General features: G+C 28.6%; 9 protein-coding genes across 10 annotated transcripts; 5 read left to right on the forward strand and 4 right to left on the reverse strand.

The window, feature by feature from the left end:
• Nucleotides 1–208: 208 nt before the first annotated feature.
• mgr (merry-go-round) lies at nt 209–1,128 on the forward strand. The gene is made up of 2 exons (XM_035092996.1): nt 209–401; nt 557–1,128. The coding sequence occupies exons 1-2, from the start codon at nt 324–326 to the stop codon at nt 1,046–1,048; spliced, it is 570 nt and encodes a 189-aa protein (XP_034948887.1). The 5' UTR covers nt 209–323; the 3' UTR covers nt 1,049–1,128.
• A 177-nt stretch (nt 1,129–1,305) lies between these two features.
• LOC118072855 (c-Myc-binding protein) lies at nt 1,306–2,018 on the reverse strand. The gene is made up of 3 exons (XM_035092997.1): nt 1,859–2,018; nt 1,635–1,756; nt 1,306–1,551 (listed from the first exon to the last, which is right to left on the reverse strand). Exons 1-3 carry the CDS (start codon nt 1,871–1,873, stop codon nt 1,407–1,409), a joined length of 282 nt encoding a protein of 93 aa, XP_034948888.1. The 5' UTR covers nt 1,874–2,018; the 3' UTR covers nt 1,306–1,406.
• Nucleotides 2,019–2,120: 102 nt separating this feature from the next.
• On the forward strand, nt 2,121–5,097 carry tos (Exonuclease tos). Its single transcript, XM_035092720.1, has 4 exons — nt 2,121–2,726; nt 2,820–2,939; nt 3,016–3,277; nt 3,357–5,097. Exons 1-4 carry the CDS (start codon nt 2,566–2,568, stop codon nt 4,977–4,979), a joined length of 2,166 nt encoding a protein of 721 aa, XP_034948611.1. The 5' UTR covers nt 2,121–2,565; the 3' UTR covers nt 4,980–5,097.
• A 147-nt stretch (nt 5,098–5,244) lies between these two features.
• Vha26 (V-type proton ATPase subunit Vha26) lies at nt 5,245–7,505 on the reverse strand. Its single transcript, XM_035092721.1, has 5 exons — nt 7,316–7,505; nt 6,861–7,036; nt 6,520–6,688; nt 6,250–6,433; nt 5,245–6,167 (listed from the first exon to the last, which is right to left on the reverse strand). Exons 1-5 carry the CDS (start codon nt 7,346–7,348, stop codon nt 6,049–6,051), a joined length of 681 nt encoding a protein of 226 aa, XP_034948612.1. The 5' UTR covers nt 7,349–7,505; the 3' UTR covers nt 5,245–6,048.
• Nucleotides 7,506–7,821: 316 nt separating this feature from the next.
• On the forward strand, nt 7,822–9,289 carry Mob3 (MOB kinase activator 3). Its single transcript, XM_035092550.1, has 4 exons — nt 7,822–8,183; nt 8,300–8,450; nt 8,519–8,862; nt 8,938–9,289. The coding sequence occupies exons 1-4, from the start codon at nt 8,142–8,144 to the stop codon at nt 9,097–9,099; spliced, it is 699 nt and encodes a 232-aa protein (XP_034948441.1). The 5' UTR covers nt 7,822–8,141; the 3' UTR covers nt 9,100–9,289.
• A 168-nt stretch (nt 9,290–9,457) lies between these two features.
• On the reverse strand, nt 9,458–11,404 carry UQCR-C1 (Ubiquinol-cytochrome c reductase core protein 1). Its single transcript, XM_035092548.1, has 4 exons — nt 11,246–11,404; nt 10,814–11,032; nt 9,722–10,726; nt 9,458–9,649 (listed from the first exon to the last, which is right to left on the reverse strand). Exons 1-4 carry the CDS (start codon nt 11,312–11,314, stop codon nt 9,509–9,511), a joined length of 1,434 nt encoding a protein of 477 aa, XP_034948439.1. The 5' UTR covers nt 11,315–11,404; the 3' UTR covers nt 9,458–9,508.
• Nucleotides 11,405–11,487: 83 nt separating this feature from the next.
• LOC118072570 (cytochrome c oxidase assembly protein COX15 homolog) lies at nt 11,488–13,494 on the forward strand. Its single transcript, XM_035092549.1, has 4 exons — nt 11,488–12,009; nt 12,229–12,361; nt 12,452–13,082; nt 13,168–13,494. Exons 1-4 carry the CDS (start codon nt 11,709–11,711, stop codon nt 13,420–13,422), a joined length of 1,320 nt encoding a protein of 439 aa, XP_034948440.1. The 5' UTR covers nt 11,488–11,708; the 3' UTR covers nt 13,423–13,494.
• Nucleotides 13,495–15,237: 1,743 nt separating this feature from the next.
• Nucleotides 15,238–16,810, reverse strand: LOC118072871 (ubiquitin domain-containing protein 1). The gene is made up of 4 exons (XM_035093021.1): nt 16,569–16,810; nt 15,829–16,188; nt 15,510–15,628; nt 15,238–15,435 (listed from the first exon to the last, which is right to left on the reverse strand). Exons 1-4 carry the CDS (start codon nt 16,648–16,650, stop codon nt 15,277–15,279), a joined length of 720 nt encoding a protein of 239 aa, XP_034948912.1. The 5' UTR covers nt 16,651–16,810; the 3' UTR covers nt 15,238–15,276.
• A 168-nt stretch (nt 16,811–16,978) lies between these two features.
• Nucleotides 16,979–18,577, forward strand: Vps2 (vacuolar protein sorting 2). 2 transcript variants are annotated; one of them, XM_035092667.1, is made up of 5 exons: nt 16,979–17,143; nt 17,284–17,460; nt 17,578–17,753; nt 17,835–17,969; nt 18,059–18,269. In XM_035092667.1, the coding sequence occupies exons 2-5, from the start codon at nt 17,293–17,295 to the stop codon at nt 18,267–18,269; spliced, it is 690 nt and encodes a 229-aa protein (XP_034948558.1). In that variant the 5' UTR covers nt 16,979–17,143; nt 17,284–17,292. The 2 variants fall into 2 exon arrangements, with proteins under 2 accessions (XP_034948558.1, XP_034948559.1); XM_035092668.1 differs by lacking the exon at nt 16,979–17,143 and having other exon boundaries at nt 17,293–17,460; nt 18,059–18,577.
• Nucleotides 18,578–19,350: the final 773 nt, after the last annotated feature.

The following is a 19,350-nucleotide window of genomic DNA, read 5'->3' on the forward strand; positions in this document are numbered from 1 at the left end:
TTCATTTCGAATTTACAGATGGATATTTTTATTTAATAATTAAATTTATTAAGTTTGCAAGGATGTAAACTGAAAATTTTTTTAGCATCCAAGTAATAGAAATAATGAATGGATCTTAAGACATCAAATATTACAAAGAAAAACTATCAATTAATTATTGAATTATTTTGGAGCGTGTAGAAGTCTTCTCTGGTAGAAGTGAACAACAAACTGTAGGATTCTGCCTTATCGTTGTAAAGAAACGCTATTGGAGAGAAAAATTTTCATTCTCTTACGAAGCAGAGAGAAAACTTCTCTGCATAAACTGTAAAGAAACTTCTGAAATGGAGGAAGAAAATAAAACATTGGAATTGAGTAAAGATAAAAAAACGTACGCTGGTATACCTGAAGCTGTATTTGTGGTATGTATTTATGTTAAAAAGTAATCAGTCACATAACCTCTTTATTGGTTTATAATTTCAACATTTTTTTACTTTTCCATACCCTTGTATGGGTATCAATATATTCTTGAGCTCACAAACTTCAATTTATATAATTATTCGTTTTGTTTTTATAGGAAGATGTCGATGCTTTTATGGCATTACCAGAAAACAATGGCCAGGCTAACAAAGTTTTAAGAAAATGGGACGAAAACCATGGAAAATACAAATTTATGGAATACAATTTAGCTAGCAAAAGAAGGAGGTTGAAGTCACAAATTCCTGAACTAGAAAGAGCATTGGAAATGATTAAAAAACTTCAAGAAGAAAAAAATAGCAGTCATAATCTTGAAACACAATTTTTACTTTCTGAACAAGTATTTGCAAAAGCCATTGTGCCTCCTACTGAAAAAGTATGTTTATGGCTAGGTGCTAATGTAATGTTAGAGTATACTTTAGATGATGCACAAGAATTAATGGTAAAAAATATTGAAACTGCAAAAATTAAGTTAGGTCAAGTGGAGCATGATCTAGATTTTGTGAGAGATCAATTTACGACGACTGAAGTGAATATGGCAAGAATCTACAACTGGGATGTGAAGAAAAGACAAGCTGCTAAATCTTCGTAAAAAAAAGATTAATATTTAATTACATTATTGATATTTAATTAATAAAATTAATTGAATAAACTATTATTATTGGGAAATAATTTTTTTTAGCAATTAATTAATTCTTAAATGTAATAAATATAAAGTTTATTTATATTTCATACATGTGTAACATACATTGTCAGTTCTGTAATTGAATTCATTTCAATATTTTATATTTACTTATATTCTTTTTTAATTAAATTAATAATGAATCACAGTAAAAAAATACTGTTTAATTTAGTCATTGAACAAATATAATGTTTTTATGACCATAGAATTTCAAATGATACATAACAATTTTAAGGCACAAAGTTAATATAATCAAGTTTTCTAATAATTATTCTTCTACACTTAAATCTAACTTAGCTAGTTTTTCTCGGAGCTCCCGATTCTCAGCTTCAGCATTTTCTAATTTTTTTTCTAGATCAGACTCAGGTTCTGTATTATCTTTAGTCATATTAACTAGTTGTTTACGTACATATCTATTAATAAAAATAATCAAATTCAATTAGTAGTGGTCTATTCATAGCAAATATAAGTAAAAATACTAAGGAATATAACTTACTCCAAAGCATCAGCTGGTTTTTCAGGCTCTTCATAAAGAGATACAAGAATTTTAGCTAAAGCATCAAGAACTCCAGCACGTTCCAGATATCTTCTAAATTCCTCACGCTTTGATTCGTTTGGCTTAAAAAATTCATCAGAAATATTAATCAACTAATTGTTATTAAGGTTAAGTAATTAATATATTTGAAATTGTGTTTAATGTATAGATATCCAAATATATACCTTATAAGAGGCCATTGTTGCAAATTTCTTTAATATCAAAAAAATATAATATCGAGAATTTAATGACAAAATGAGTATTCTTCTCCAATTTGGTGGTATGGAGGTCGACTGTTTACAAAAAATGACTGCAAACAATTGAATTCAACCAAAATATTCTGTAGACACATAGTCCATTGTTTTAATTGATGTGATTAGTCACCAGCGTCGTTTTCTAATGCCAATAAGTAACCTGTTATTGGTAAAAATGATTCTATAATTTGAAGGAGAAGTAGTATTATATTTGAAGTAAAATCTTCTCTTTTTCGGAGTTATTAGTTTTTATCATTAGTATCCAAAAATCCTAAACTTATACGTTTAGGAAATTTTTTCCTTCGATAAACCTATAACTATCTTCCTTTTTTTCGCGCCTAAATATGTAACCTAAAACCACCTGTGTAGATTAGATTCGTTGTTCTGGGGGCTTCTCGGAGTGTAAACATCTTGTTTGCTTTGAATTAAGCATTTCATTAGTATTTTTCATACTTTAGTGAATTAACATGTGATTCTACATACATAGAATAAACATTAAAGATAAGTTTACGTTAATTACAATAAGTAGAAAGGATAAATTTCAAACTTTTATGTCAAAAGTTGGACATGAAATAATTGAACAACTTGTGAAAGTTTTTTAATAGTCTTTGTTAATATTAAGCTAATAATTGAATATCATGGGTATCACTGGACTCATTCCATTCTTAGAAAAAGCATCAAAAAAAGGGAATATAAGTCAATTTTCAGGAGGTACTGTTGCTGTTGATACTTACTGTTGGTTGCATAAGGGAGCATTTTCTTGTGCAGAGAAGATAGCTTTAGGTCAACCAACCGATGCGTAAGATGGACAATTTTTTTTATAATTCAAGAAATGCTTACTTATCTAGACAAATGATTATTTACTTATTCATGAAATTATTTCTGCTTCCAGATACGTGACATATTGTTTGAAATTTGTAAACATGTTGCTGGCAAATAAAATCAAACCAATTTTGGTGTTTGATGGATGTCATTTACCTGCCAAGGCTGAAACGGAAGATAAACGAAGATCGTATGTATTTTTAAATTACAGGCTAAAAATAAATAGTGTGAGATAAAAATACACTTAATAATTGATGGAATATTAGATCTAGAGCAGATAACAAAAGACGAGCTGCAGAATTGATTAAAATGGGTCGTACTGCTGAAGGCAGAACACTTCTTAGAAGATCAGTAGATATTACCCATGAAATGGCACTACAGCTTATGAAAAAATGCCACGAAATGAACGTTGACTGTATTGTTGCTCCTTATGAAGCAGATGCTCAATTAGCTTATTTGAATTTATCTGGAATAGCTGACGTTGTTATAACCGAAGATAGCGATCTAACTCTTTTTGGATGCAAAAAAGTAAGCTATTAATTCAAGCAACTTTATTTTTCAATACAATAAATTAATTCAATCTGTTGACAATAATTTTTTGTTACAGATTTTTTTTAAAATGGATGTATATGGTAATGGTCTTCTAGTTGAACAAGATCGTATTCATATAGCAATGAAAATTCGGGAAGATCTTTTTGACATAGATAAATTTCGTCACATGTGTATTTTATCTGGCTGTGATTATTTACCCTCACTTCCAGGAATAGGACTAAGTAAAGCATGTAAATTTATATTAAAAAATACTGATCCTGACATACATAGGGCGTTATGTCGTATAGGCTCCCATTTGAATATGAAGTCTTTAGTTGTTACTGAAGATTATCGTGACGCATTTATTCGAGCATTAATAACTTTTAAACATCAATTAGTATTTTGCCCTTTACAACGGAAACAAGTGCGATTAAATTCTCCTCCACCAGACGTAACGCCGGAACAGCTACATCATGCAGGAGATGAGAAACCCCAAGACATAGCATGGCAATTGGCTCTTGGAAATTATGATCCAATCTCATTAAGAAAAATGCACAATTTTGATCCGGATGTATTCTTGACAAATATTGGAAAAAGAAAACCTGCTTGGGACATTCAATATGTTGCTGATCATGTGAGTATTTGGTCTAAAGAATTTAGAATTCAAAAGAATGTTAAAACACCTCATAAAGAACAGCCTGAAAAACATATATGGCCAAATACAGCTGGTAAAACTGTAATTCTTAATACAGAAGTCTTGAAAGAAAAATCTATTGCCTTAAAACGTTCATATGAAGACATGGAAGATGAGTTAAGTGATAAGGATATTGTGAAATTGTATGGTAATGATGCAATACACCAAAATAAAAAACCAACAGCAAAAGAGGATTCAACACAAAAAGAGAGTAAAGAAGAAAATCTGATGAAAACACCTTCTCCAATGTCGAAAAATAAATCGAATCCATTTTTAAAGAAACAGGAAACTTCTCCTTGTTTAATTCGTGGCCAAATTCGACGAAGACCGCGAACTTTTATTGCCATGGAACCAACTGTTGTTGATGATCAAAATATAATTAAAAGCAAATATTTTGATCCTGATTCATCACAAACTGACACGAATCAACCAGTTGGCATTGTTCCGGAAACACAAGATGAAGATTTGCCATTTACTCCGCCTGATGAGTACAAAGAAAATAATATTACTGATATTCCTAAAAAATCAAAAGAACAAATTTTTTGTAGGTCTGATTCCGGTGTAGAATTGAAAGACGATGGTAATGATGAGAAATTGAATAATTCAAATGAAACAGAAGAAATTATTGAAGCAACTCCATTAAATAACTGTCAAAAACCATCCATTCAAGATAATGAAATTGTTGAATCAGATCTTCTAATAAATCATGAATGTGTTATTAATGAAAATAAACGTACAATAGAAAGAACTCCAAGTTCTGATGACATTGCAGATTTTTCTGTGAACAACTCTAGTTTAAGTTCAGTAAAAAGTTCTTTTTTCAAATGGACAAATCCAAAACTAGTTTCGAATAAGGATAGTCCAGTAGCTATAAGAAACAGTAAAAGATTACAGAATCAAAATAAATCCATGACAGGGAGACAATCAAAAAATTCGAAATCGATTCCAGCGCACAATTTACTGAGTGCATATGGGTTTGAGAAAAAAAATGTTTCAAAACACTAAATAGAGCTTTATTTCAGTATTCATGTGTACGGATAGCAGGTTCTGTCTGAATAAAAATAGAATATTGATACAATTTTGGAGACTGTTGACTCAGGAATAATAAAAACTGCCGATTTCCTATGGTATTAAGTATACGATCATAATTTTTTACAAGCTTTTTTCCCAATAATAGTCTCAATAATCAATTGAAATTTAATGACATACTAATTGAGTGAAGTAAAGAATTATTACTTATTTGTAAGTCTCGTAAAATTAATATAATTCGTTTTTTGATTGAAATTATATAATTATGTTTATTAAACGTCGTAATGAGACACATTTAATTGGACTTAGTGCATTTTTCAAATGTATTCGAACCTCTATGATATTTGAGATTTGTATAGTACAACGAATTAAATACATATTTACAGAAATATATTCGCTTATTTAATTTTAACATGCACAATATAGATTTAGGTCATTTTAACTACAAGTGAATTACATTTATATATATTTATAATACTCTCACGAATATTGTTATTGATCAATAATTATATTTTTCGTATAATTTAATTATAAATTCATATCGTTCAAATTATTTATAAGGAAAATATTCAATCAAAGGGATAAAAGATGATTTATGTTCATGATTACAATATTTAACAATCCAAATACATTTATTGCGCTTTAAATAATTAAATTGCGACTAATGTGCGTTCACCTAAAAATAAATCTAAAAAAATTTTTATATTCAAATAAAAATTTGAGTAAGTTTGTTTATAATGATAAATATTTTTTTAATATATATTTATATGAAACAGAAATTCATAGCGGCACTTTGCCAAGATATATCTATGAAATACAATGTATTAATAATATATTAACAACAATAGTTACCCACACTCTAAGTAGGCCATAATTCCGAACGCACATTTTTTTTATTTTTCGCCATTGTTTTTTTTTTAATCTTTCTAACAAATATTGAAGTTGTTAGTTCGGCATATAATTTTCAATCCTGTTGAAAGTGTGCTTTTTAAGATTTAACATTTGCGAATAGGGAATGTTTTTTAGTTATGATGTTTATTATTTCTTAATCTGTGAATCTGCGGTTTGGATTACGACCGAACAATGCTGATCGGATTTCAGGAATTAACTGCTGAGCAATTAACTCTAATCTAGATTCTAAGGTATTGTTAATTTTTATACGACCTAAAAGAATAATGTGTAATATTATTTCTTATTCATTCATGAAAAATCATTATTTAATTATGAGAAAATAACAATTTATTACCTTTCAATGCAAACAACTCAACACCTCCACAACTTTCAGCTGGTAAGAAGTTATCTTGATCAACTTTTATAACTACTTCTTTTTTCGAAATATCTTTGTATATCGCAGAGATTTCATCTAGAAATGATTCTACAAGAGGCAGATCAACTTGACGAACGCGTAGCACAACATTGTGCTCCATCAACTAGAAAATGCAATAATTTAATTATTATCAAGAGATTTGAATTGGATTTCAATAAGTCAATGATTTTCTATCTAATCAAGTTTTACCTGATATAATCCCTGAACAATTAATAATTTTAATATTTCACTATACTTTGCACGATCATGAGCTACTTGGCTTAATCTTTTTCTGGCTTCATCAAGGCAGGTTTTTACGTGATCTTCACGAACTTTCAAAGCTTTGAGTCTTGCTTGATTGAGCATGTTAGACGATTGACTGAAAATCAAACAACAAAATTATTGAATTTGTTGGTTAATAATGTCATACTTTTAGAATAAGCTCTTGCTTCATTTCTAGGCAAAGCTATAGTTAATTAGAAGTAAGTCTTATCACTTTTTAGATAATCTAAGAGAGATTTTCATGTTGAAAAATATTTCTAATATCGTACATTTTCTTTTGCAGCTCAACTTGTTTTTCTTTCTTTTCATAATACTCCATAATTTTGAGTCGTTGTTGCTGAACAAGGCGACCTTTTTCAATATTAAATTCTTCCTCTGCTTTGGCATCAATTTCTTCGGCTTTTTCATTGGCTTCCTGTTCGATGAAAGCCATCATATGCTTGATCTACGAAAAGTACATTATTTTCATTAGTTTGATCCAAAATTAGAGTTGTCAAATGACATACAGTGTGGAGATTTGTTTATCTATCAACTACTAAAAAATATATTTAAACAATTAGCATCAAAAAATGATTTTTTTAAATCAAATGTTTAAAATAAAGAAATATCAATTAATCAATAAACGAAATGAAAAATATATCGTTAGGACCATTTTTCGTCATGTACAAATATCAATAGGTAAAAACTCAAGGACCTTTATAAATTTGACAAATTTGGAGTTTACCTGTTTCTGTACATCAGCGTCGCTAAGAGCCATGATTAATTTAGTTATTTAAATGCCGATTAAACTCAAAACTACTGACTAAAAGTCCCTTTAAAATGTTTTAATTGGAAAAAGAACTGATAGAAATGAAGGACGAAGTCAACGCCTATAAAACACGACTGTCTCGAGCACTGCCCAACGAAGATCATATGACCACATATAATATGACTACTGCGCGCGCATTATATTAATCAAATGACATCTTAAGTGTTTGATTAAATTTAATTTATAATAAAATATGTAAACAAAACATATCAGTGATATTTTTTAAATATGTTTTTGATTTTTTAAGTTATTTATTATACCATTTTTTTGGAGAAATTTTAATAAAAGATGTGTTATATTTCAAATCTATTTGACCTATTATCGATAACAAAAATGACCACTTATCTATCATCAGGAATTCATATACAACGACACCTTCACAACAAAAATGAAATTAAAAATTTAACGATTGATAAGAAGAAAATACATGTCTGATGGTAGAAGATATCGATTATTTTTTATAATTTTCACATGCAACGTGTGCATAACATATGAGACAGTGATGTCATTATCACCTAAATAAAATACTCATTACTGAAAAAAACAACTTTCAAGTACGAAATGTTCTTTAATTATTTCAAACCACCATTATCCTATTTTGGAGTAATAAAATTAGATAGGTCGTGATAGATAGCTTTTGTTGCTCATAAAAGCGTTTGTGTTGTATTGTCACTTGGGCATTCATTAGTATATAAGCACAGGAAACACGTAATTATTGAGTCATAGATAACCTATTTTAAAAATGTCACTCAGTGGGTTTGTAGAATTTTTTCAAAAAGGAAAAGTGAGTAAATCTTTTTTGCATATTTTCACACTTATCTATTAGCCATCATTCAACCTTTAGAAAAATTATTCAAGAAAATATTGAATGAAAACTTTATCTTAATATCACATTTCTAGACTTTCAGACCAAAAAAAAAATTCACTCATGGAACATTAAGATATTCGCTTTATAAGCAAGCTCAAGCTTCATTGAATTCAGGGATTAATCTTCGTGCTGCCGTAAAACTACCTTCTGGTGAAGATCTCAATGATTGGATAGCAGTTCATGGTAAAGAATAATAATAAATTGATTAATCACGTTTTCGCTATTAATCTATGATACATCTCTATTTTCAGTTGTCGATTTCTTTAACAGAATAAATTTAATCTATGGTACTATTTCTGAGTATTGCGACTCTGCTTCCTGCCCAACGATGAGTGGAGGTGCGAGATTTGAATATTTATGGGCTGATGGTGAAAAATACAAAAAACCGACAGCACTTCCTGCTCCTCAATATATAAGTCTTCTCATGGATTGGATCGAAGCACAAATTAATAACGAAGCAGTCTTTCCAGTATCTACTGACGTGCCATTTCCTAAAACATTCATTTCTCTCTGTAAGAAAATTCTTACTCGGTTATTCCGAGTTTTTGTTCATGTTTACATTCATCATTTTGATAGAATTGTGGCCATTGGAGCGGTAAGCAATTGTTATGGTTTTTTTTTCATTTATTCTAAAGTAAATAACCACATTAACGTTTTTGTTCAATTTCAGGAAGCTCATGTCAATACTTGCTACAAACATTTTTACTATTTTGTAACTGAATTCGAATTGATTAACTCTAAAGAATTAGAACCACTCTCTGAAATGACATCGAAAGTTTGCAAAGACTCGATTGTATCACAATCCAACACAACTTCTAGCCAATCTAGATAGTTATAGACACTTTTAGTGATAAACAATTTTTCACTAAAATTATTCTCCGACGAATCTCTTTTTGGGAACAACATTGATGACAGTTTTGACAATTTTCAATTTTCTACCGCTTTACTTAAGTAATCTAGTCAATAAACTTCTCTATGAGATTTGATGTCTTTGTAATATTATCTCTAATCAATGAATTATGTTAAAAAAACATTCTTGTATATTTTTAATTAAATGTTTGTATTATTACATAAACTTCTTAAATTATTTCGTACCAGTTAAATATGGTGAATATTAAACGTAACTAGGTTTAAAAACTCATTTAATTTTTTTGGAGTCTTTACAACCACTTAATAATATTTAACTACCATTAGATTTTAATTAATTTATTTATTTTAAGTTTAAAAATGGTTTAAACTATTTAAACGCGTATCCAGTACATTCCAGCACGAATTGTATTGTAATCTGGAAGATTTTCTACAGGTCCAACTCCAGCAACTACTGGACAATGATCGTAAATGTATTTCATTCCAACGTCTTGTACAGTTTTTGCGGTGACGCTCTGAAAAAATTATCATTTAAGTTAAGTTAAATAAGTCTGTTAAAAATATATTCAACATAAATATTCACTCACATCTATTCTCGCCTCCAATTCGTGAAGAGGAATCCTCCTGTTATAACACAACATTTGTCGTCCAATATCTTCACAAATGGCGGTGGTTCCATCAAGTTGCAAAAGCATATTAGTTTTTAAAATATTTTTAGCCCTGGTAACATCTTTTTCTGTCACACTTGTGCAAAGTTTCATCCATTCTTGTTGAATATTCCAAACCATATCATCAATTACTAGAGGGTCACTAACAAAATAGATTCCCCATAGTCCAGTCTCTTGGTAACAAGTGTTGAAGCTCTGATAGTTATGACAAAGTCCATCTTCAGCTGAAGCTCGAGCAAGGTTGGAAGCATTATTGGTTCCACCTCCTTGGCTACGATCCCAAGCGCCAATTAAAGTATTAGCAACCATGAGTGGAATATTATCGGCACTAGCCCATCCAGCTCCTTCAACAGCAATAGCTACGTGAGCTAGAGGAATTGAATCATCTCTGACTCTAATTTCTGATCCAGTGTATCGACAAGGTACTAATACTGGTGGAATTTCATCATAATGAGGTCCTGTCATTTTACCGAAATGTTTGTCAGCAAGTTCGACTAGCTGATTATGATCTACACCACCAGCTCCAGCAAGAACAAACCTGGGAGGTCCATAATGTGTTTTAACATAATAAGCAAGATCTTTTCGTGTAATAGACTTGATATTTTCTGTTGGTCCTAAAATTGTGCGACCTAAAGGTGTTCCTTGAAAAGCAGTTGAATGTAAATGATCGAATACAACTTCTTGCAAATTCGTTTCGACCTCTTGCATTTCTCTCAGAATTACTCCCCGTTCTCGCTCAATTTCATTTTCTCCAAGTTTAGAATTTTGGATGATATCACTGAGAATTTCGATAGCTTTTGGAACGTCTTGAGACAGACATTTGGCGTAAAAAACTGTCTGTTCTCGACTGGTATAAGCGTTTAAATGCGCACCCATGTTTTCAATTTCAAGCTCCAAATCCGTCTGCGATCGTTTAGCTGTTCCCTGATGAACATTTTTAAAAATAATTATGTTAGAGATTAATTACAATTAATTAGGATAATAATATTGGTTATAAACTACGAAGTTTACTTTAAAAGCCATGTGCTCCATGAAATGAGCAACTCCATTAGTTTCATCTGTTTCACAACGACTGCCAGCATCAATCCATAAGCCTACTGTGGCTGTCGGTGCTCCACTATCTTCACTGGCAACTCTCATTCCGCTGTCGAGGATTGTTGTCTTGGTTGGTGGTTGATTTATAAGAATCTGCTTGAGTGATGCAGCTGTAGATCGCCATTGTTTGCGGTCCTGTATTGATGGGAAAATTCGAATTTATAAATTTATTCACAAATCATCATAGTCAAAAATTTGATAAAAAATATGAAAAAGTGCTATCGATACAGTCATGACTGCACAACACATTACGTAAGAAGGTAAAATTGATAGATTGAGTACTGTTGATGATGAAACAGTAAAATAAATCAGTTTTTTATTATGGTCAATTATTCATAACTTAATTACCTTAATGAGTGATGTTTTATCTGAAAAAGTTCGCAAACTGGAACCAACCCTCAACAGACGAGTCGCCATTTTTGTAGACGAACTGAGATCCGGAATTACGTGCTGACAGAGAACAGAATTCAGAGAAGCTCGGTTCTCATGGGAGCTTGGGAACTGAGTTGGAAGTTACTAAAATGACTGCAAGATGGAAGAAAATACTATTTCCGTAGAAAATCGATCAAGTAGATCTTGAAGGAGGGGTGCTTTTAATTTCCTATGGCACCTATTTTTTGTAGATACAAAACATTCTCGTTTGAATTCATAAATTCAGTGAAGAATTTTACGCACTTTTTAAAGTGAAGAATATTGAATTGTTAATGTTAATTTGATTTCTAAAAAGAAAACAATTCCAAGTTCAGATGATAATCATCGATTAACAACCTAACACTTAAGTTGACAGAATATAAGATATTTTTCTTTAAAAATGTTCTGTACCTCGAGGTTATGTTCTCGAGGTTTCGGCAAGTTAATGAATGGTCACTCATTAACTTTGAATTTCAAAAATATTTGTACAAACCGATTAAAAGATAATAGAAATGGTGTAATAAAATGGAAAAATCTTTGGAGCAACTGTGGAAAAATTAGTCCAACTATTGCAACTACTAGATCAACTACTGCTGTAATAGTTACAAGACTTTCATCATCTGTTGTAAAAAAATCTGACAAAATTGTTGGCTCCTGGTTGTTAATATGTGGTGGAATGGTTTTCGTTGCTGTAGCATTAGGTATTATTATTTATTCGACTACTCTTGAAACTATCAAAAAAATTATCACCGAAGTTATTGATACAACTTGGGGAAAATAATTTCCTTATACATTCCAAACTATTTTTAATAATATTTATAATTTATATAAATTATGTAACTAAGGAATTATAATTTTAATAAAATTATAAACAAAATGAAAAATAAGTTGATTGAATTTAATACACATTGTAAATGTAGGCGGTGTTACAAGATTAACAGAATCAGGATTATCCATGGTTACCTGGCAATTGTTAGGAGAAAAAATGCCAGTAACGGAGGATGAATGGAAAGCAGAGTTTGAAAGATATCAGTTATATCCAGAATTTCAAATGTGAGTATTATTAGGGTAATGTAAAACAGTTAGCGTGAATTTATATTAATAATTATAATATCAACTACAAATCGAGTTTTATTTACGCAGAACTAATAAACATATGACACTAAATGAGTTTAAACGAATTTGGTGGATGGAATACATTCATAGAATGTGGGGAAGACTTATAGGCGCAGTATTTCTCTTGCCAGCATCATATTTTTGGTATAAGGGAATGTTAACTCAACCGATGAAAAAAAAAGTTTTTGGATTAGCAGTTTTAATTGGCCTGCAAGGATTAATGGGATGGTACATGGTTAAATCGGGCTTGGAAAATCGATTTGATGGTCCAAACGATGTTCCCCGAGTATCACAGTACCGATTAGCATCACATTTGAGTCTTGCGCTAGTTATTTATGCAGGTTTTCTTTATAACGCATTGGATCATTTAATTCCTGCAAACAAGTTGTACCTTGATTCATCTAATGAACCAAAATTAGCAAATACATTAATACAAAATTTACTTAAATTTAAGAAGTATGTTTATACAACAAAAGGGTTGATCTTTTTGACTGCTGTTTCTGGTGCTTTTGTTGCTGGCTTAGATGCTGGATTAATATACAATAATTTCCCAAAAATGGCTGATAAATGGATACCTGATGACTTATTCGTATTACTACCTTTTCTGAAGAATTTTACAGAAAATCCGACAACAGTGCAGTTTGATCATCGAATATTAGTAATGAACTTACTTTATCTGCATGCATTCTTATAACTCCACTAATTATATGGGCTTTGGAAAAATATATCAACTTTTTTTTTAGGGAATAACAACACTATCGATGATAACTGCTGTAGCTTTTATGTCAAGAAAATTAAAACTTCCTGGTAGGGGAGCAAAAGGAGTACTTGCAATTGTTTGTTTTGGTTATTTACAAGTCATTCTAGGTATTTCAACCCTTCTTTATCACGTACCAATTCCATTAGCTGCTTTACATCAATCTGGTAGTTTATTATTACTCAGTTCAGCTGTGTGGCTTTGTCATGAATTAAAACATGTTCGGGCACTCCCGAAATAATTATGTAAATAGTTATTTGTATTTACTGATAATTATTAATAAATAATAGAACGATTGTCTACTAAAAAAAAAGAACTAAAGATGATTAAATAGTGAACAGTTAATCACAGATTTATTTTTTTCAACTTATTGTTGTTTTATTAGTTTTTTTTAGTTTTTATATTAAACAATTTGTGTTGATAATTTTATGTTAAAAGTATATAAAAATGTATGTCAAACGTGTACTCAAACGTGTGTTTACAATATATTTATATAATATTAATAATTGCAATTATTTCAAGAAAAATCTGATTGTTTTACCCTTTATTTTTTGTAATTAAAAACGTTCAGACTTGATTGGACTCGACTTAGAATAATTTTTATGTATGATATATTCATCATTGTTATTATCATTACTATCATTTTTAATCTTATTATTATCTTTATTATTATCATGATTATTACAATATTATTTTTTCTTTAACTATGAGCTTCTTACTGAACTTAAATATTTTTTTCTGAAATTTTCAATTGAATAAATATCATTTTATAGTTTAATACAAATTTTTGCTTTGCTGAATTTCTAATCGATCACTTAAAATTCTTAAATACATAAATGATCAAGTTTTGATTTTATATTTTTTTAAAAGTATAAATGCACGCGGAATTCATTTAGAGTGAATTTAAATAATCAAACCTTATTAAGGATACATGTGGATGATCAAAGTCAAGATGTGCATTGAATAGTTCATTGATCTATCATATTTTATTTACTTATTATTAGCACTATTATTATCATTACTATAGTTGTTGTTATCATTAACCTTATCGTTGTAACTGTTATTGATCCTATAATTATTTCTATTTTTAAATTTATTAAATTATTATCATCATTGCAACACAATTCACTCATCAAATTGCACCTTACTGCTTATCAGATTTATTGTTGAAGAAAAATAATTAATTTACACTCTATATTATTGGTTGATACTATAAATTAATAAACAGTTTATTTTTCAAATATTTAAGTGAAAAAAGTTAGATTTATGATAAATTATATTGTTATTTTTGTGATTAGAAAAATGAAGAAAACAAATATTGCAATTAGTAAAAGTTCAGTATAAAAATATCGTTAAAATTTGATTATTGATGTAATTGTCTAATTTTTCATATGATTCTTATAAAACATGGTAATTAATCACATATGATACTCAGATGAATTGAATTAATATCCCGGTATATATATTCCTAAGCGAACCTTATAATTAAAAAAGTAATATGTACTAATACTTAACTGTTAAAAAAAATAACGACTAAATTATTCATACCAGTATTCAATATATACATAGGTAAAATAATATTAAATTACGGTATAACAACAATAATAGCCATAATATAATAATGGTAGTAGAAGTAATATTAATAATAATAATAGTAATAAGACAATAATAAATAATACTAGTTATTATTCAAATTAATATTACAATCATCGTTACTTTTTTTTTGTTTTTCCCCCGATTTATTTATAATTTAATTGTTTGTCTAAAGATTCTTTTATTTTTATTCTTCAAATTTGTTAAATTCTTTTTATCATTTTTCTTCATTTTTCTTTTTTTTCAATTATTTTATTAAGCTCTAAATCAAAGTATTAAACTATTAAATTTGTTTCCTTGTACAAATATTAGGTTAAAATTCTTAAGTCATCGTTACTGTACATTATTACTTTGTATGTGTGGACGTTTTTTTCATTCAAAATTGTTCAAATTTTTTTTGAATTGGAAATTAAGAAATTCAAATTTATCCCTTTGCATTTTTTAACTTTTTCTGTCAGTATTATTTTGTTTATCAGTTTTTTTTATTATTTAAGAACCTTTCTCAACTACCACTTATCGAATTGTCATCCTTTTCAGTATTAACAATAACCTGTATAACATATCCCGGTTGTATTTTCGCCTCGTCTATTAACATTTTATCGCCAAGTAGTTTTCCACCAAAGAACCACCTTTGTTTTGATGGTTCTAGTCCTTCTTGACTCTGAAAGATGTCATGATTTTATTTAAATAATAAACGCATCATGACTACTATAACTTGAAAGTAAAATAAATTACCTGAAGCTTCTTCTTAGCAATTCCTATAGTATCTTTACTATAAACAGGAAGTTTAACGTCACCTAATGTTGTCGACAGTCTCAATTTCAATGTTATTTCTATACCTCCATCAACAGGTTCTAAAAACAAAGGAAAATATTTATTGTATTATTAATACAGTAAACTTGATTTCGCTTTTAGAATTTTAATTTTCTGAATTTGAACATGTGATCAGAATAATCATTAAAATCATAATCATAATCATTAAAAATAAACTGTGTTCTGATAAGCAAATGATAAAAAAAGAGAATGTTTGATTTTACTAAAATTACGTTAATACCTGAACAATCAGCGGGCGAATCTCGTCCACTATCTTCTTTAACAATATTTATCGGATACGATAAACAATAAATAGGCACTTGATATCTCGTACCCAATTCATCATAACATTCTGTTAAATATCCATTCGGTACTGAAATATTGGCGCCATCAAGTATCGCTTGTGCTAATTGATAATCTTGTGCTTCAGCAGCAGTTGCACCAGCCCTAAGAGCATCCCAAATTTCTTTTCTTCCATCAAAAGCTGGAGCTGTATCCCAAAACTCATCACGTTTACTCCGTAATTGACCTTCAGTCAATGGCACGTCAGATTTCCATCTTATAATCTCATGACTGAGTGGATGATTTTTCCTTGAATTACCTATTCATTTTCATTACAATATATGAATTGGTAATAATAATGAACAATAATAAAATATGCCTTTCTTCTTAATAATGATGTCCATTACAAGTTTAATCTTTGATCAAACAGTTGTAAAAAAATAATATAACAAATGACTTTCCGTCATCGTAATATAATTGCAAAAAAAAATTCAAGGTTAGATGTTATTTTTTGTGTTTGAATAAGTTAAATGAATTTACATATCTTTTATCTAATATCAAAATTTCCATATTATTTGTCCTTCTCTAGTACAAAGTTGTATTTATTAATTCATCTTTATGATATATTTTCTTACACATTTACACTGATAGTTTGTTTGTTTCCTTTCTTTTTTTATTGTATTTCAACTTATTACATACCTGAATGTGTTCTAGTTGAATTTGCTGAGGTATCGTCCACAGAGGCAGTTCTTGCCCTCGTTATACCAATGCAACCTCCCATTCTCCGTAATATAAAGAACCAAACATTTCACGAACGTAATTTGAAAACACTTGTATTTCTATTTTCATCCATTTTTATGTTTTTATGTTTTCTTTAACAAACATGCATCTAATAATGCAAAGAAAACATGTATGAGAGTGATTGTTCGATCCGTTTCTAATCTTAGTATTAATGAGGACGCTAGTATCGTATTTTATCATCATGACTTTTTAAAATTCGTTATTTACAATCGATAAATTAATTAATTAATTCCTTTTTTAACAACAAAGCACATGTCGCAAGAAGTTTCTTTGCCGACTGTAAACACCATTGCAGTAAAGATTCAGTGAGCAAAAAAAAAATGGTTGACGTTTAGAGTGATTGTGTTTTAAATTTTTATTTACATCTGTAATATATTAATAGATGACTAAATAACATAAAAACTTTGTTTTAATATAATTCCACTATTGTGAAGATTGAATTTATCATATACTCTTTCAAAAAGTTAATAAATGTAAATATTACTCAAAATTAATTTTTAGGTTATAAGTGATGTTATTATTATTATCTTGTTATTCGAATGAGTCATTTCATTTAAAATATTGCAATTTTTATAATTAATATTATTATAAGTTTATTTTTTATTGTTTCAAGTTCACAAAAATGGAGTTTTTATTTGGAAAACGGGTTACACCTGAAGAAATGCTACGTAAGAATCAACGTGCATTAAATAAAGCAATGCGAGATCTAGACCGTGAAAAAGCTAGGATGGAACAACAAGAAAAAAAAATTATTGCTGACATTAAAAAGTTAGCTAAAGAAGGACAAATGGTATCTATTAACTCTAGGACTTTTGTGAAAGCAATTTCTCCAATAGTTTCCAATCCATTTATTGTGTAATTTATATCATGACATTGATTTCCTTCCTCATCAATAATTTTTTTTCAGGATGCTGTAAAAATAATGGCTAAAGACCTAGTAAGAACACGCAGATATGTTAAAAAATTCATGCTAATGAAAGCTAACGTCCAAGCTGTTTCATTGAAGATCCAGACATTGAGATCTCAGAATACTATGGCTCAAGCTATGAAAGGTGTTACTAGAGCAATGCAAAGCATGAACAAGTGAGTATATTCAATTCCAGCTGAGGAATAAATAAAATTTTGATAGTTTAGATTCATTTTAATCAATTGATTAAATTTTAGGCAATTAAATTTACCTCAAATACAAAAAATACTCCAAGAATTTGAAAAACAATCAGAAATTATGGATATGAAAGAGGAAATTATGAATGATGCCATTGATGATGCAATGGAAGACGAAGGAGACGAAGAAGAAAGGTATACACAATTGCTATGATTCCAGAATTAGAACATGAATATTTTTTTATAGAATGGAAAATTTAATTTACTCTACTTCATTTTTTTAGTGATGCTATTGTATCGCAAGTTCTTGACGAATTGGGTCTACAATTAACAGACCAGTTATCAGGATTACCTCAAGCTTCAGGTTCATTAAGTGTTGCGGGATCAAAACAACCTGTAGCAGCAGCAGCTGGCGATGATAGTACTAATGGTGGAAATCTTGCAGATGCTGATGCAGATCTTCAAGCGAGACTTGAAAATTTGCGTAGGGAATAAAAAAAATATGTATAAAAATATTTGAGCAAAGACATTATTAAGTTTTAATCTACTATAATACTATGAAAAAGAACGAAAAAAGTTAAGCTATTATAAATTTACACAGCTAAAATAAACAATGCAACAAATGAATAATTTATTAATGTAGAAAAATAAATGCTTTTTATATTGTCTTAAATGCATAAATGTTTGAAAGTATATGAATTCTTATGATTTTAGGAAAAAATATAGAATAAAAGTTATTTACTTCTAATAAATAATGTATGTATAATAATTTTAATAGAAAGAGAAATAAAACGCTGTACACAATTTAAACACGAAATGTCAAGTTCATTTTTTATTAAATTTATTTTTATTACTCGATCTATAATTTTGATGGGAATTAATTTTTATTCCTAGAATCATTATAAATATACAATTTAAGCACTAAAACATAATTTAAAAATGCGCATTATGTACGTATATGTTTGTATTGTTTGAATTATAAAATTTTATTTCATTCATTATTTTTATTATATTATTCTTCTTTTGCTATACTACAAATAATTATATTTTTAGTGATACTTTTTTAAATTTATTAGCTCGTTAATTATTTTATATACATATTGTCAATTATTGAGTAGAAAATATCAATAAAACAATTTTTAAAAAAATAAGCTGAATTAATAAATTTTGAAAATCATTTCCATAATAAATAACATAACAAATGTAGAAATAAATACGTATCTATTTTAAATAGAAAATTAAATTCATTCAATTAAATTGAAATTTTTAAATAAATATTGAATAAGAATAAAATATAATAATAATAATATACCCTGACTTGATTGATCCTATCTTTTAACTCATATTTATAGTATTTATATCTTTTATTGATATGCTCAACGAACAATTGTTTAAACATTTTTACTCTTACATTTATAATTTTTTTATAAAATGATTTCTTTAAATAATTATTTATAATTTATCTCTATAAAAATTATTTACATAGTAATATAAACAAATACTAGTTAGTTTTACTGTATATTATAAGAATATAAATGATATTTATCATAAAATATTCTAAATTATTGACAGAAAG

Source organism: Chelonus insularis, unplaced genomic scaffold (genome assembly GCF_013357705.1).
Source record: "Chelonus insularis isolate UGA/USDA-ARS -01 unplaced genomic scaffold, ASM1335770v1 contig_94_pilon, whole genome shotgun sequence".
NCBI classification, from domain to species: Eukaryota; Metazoa; Arthropoda; class Insecta; order Hymenoptera; family Braconidae; genus Chelonus; species Chelonus insularis.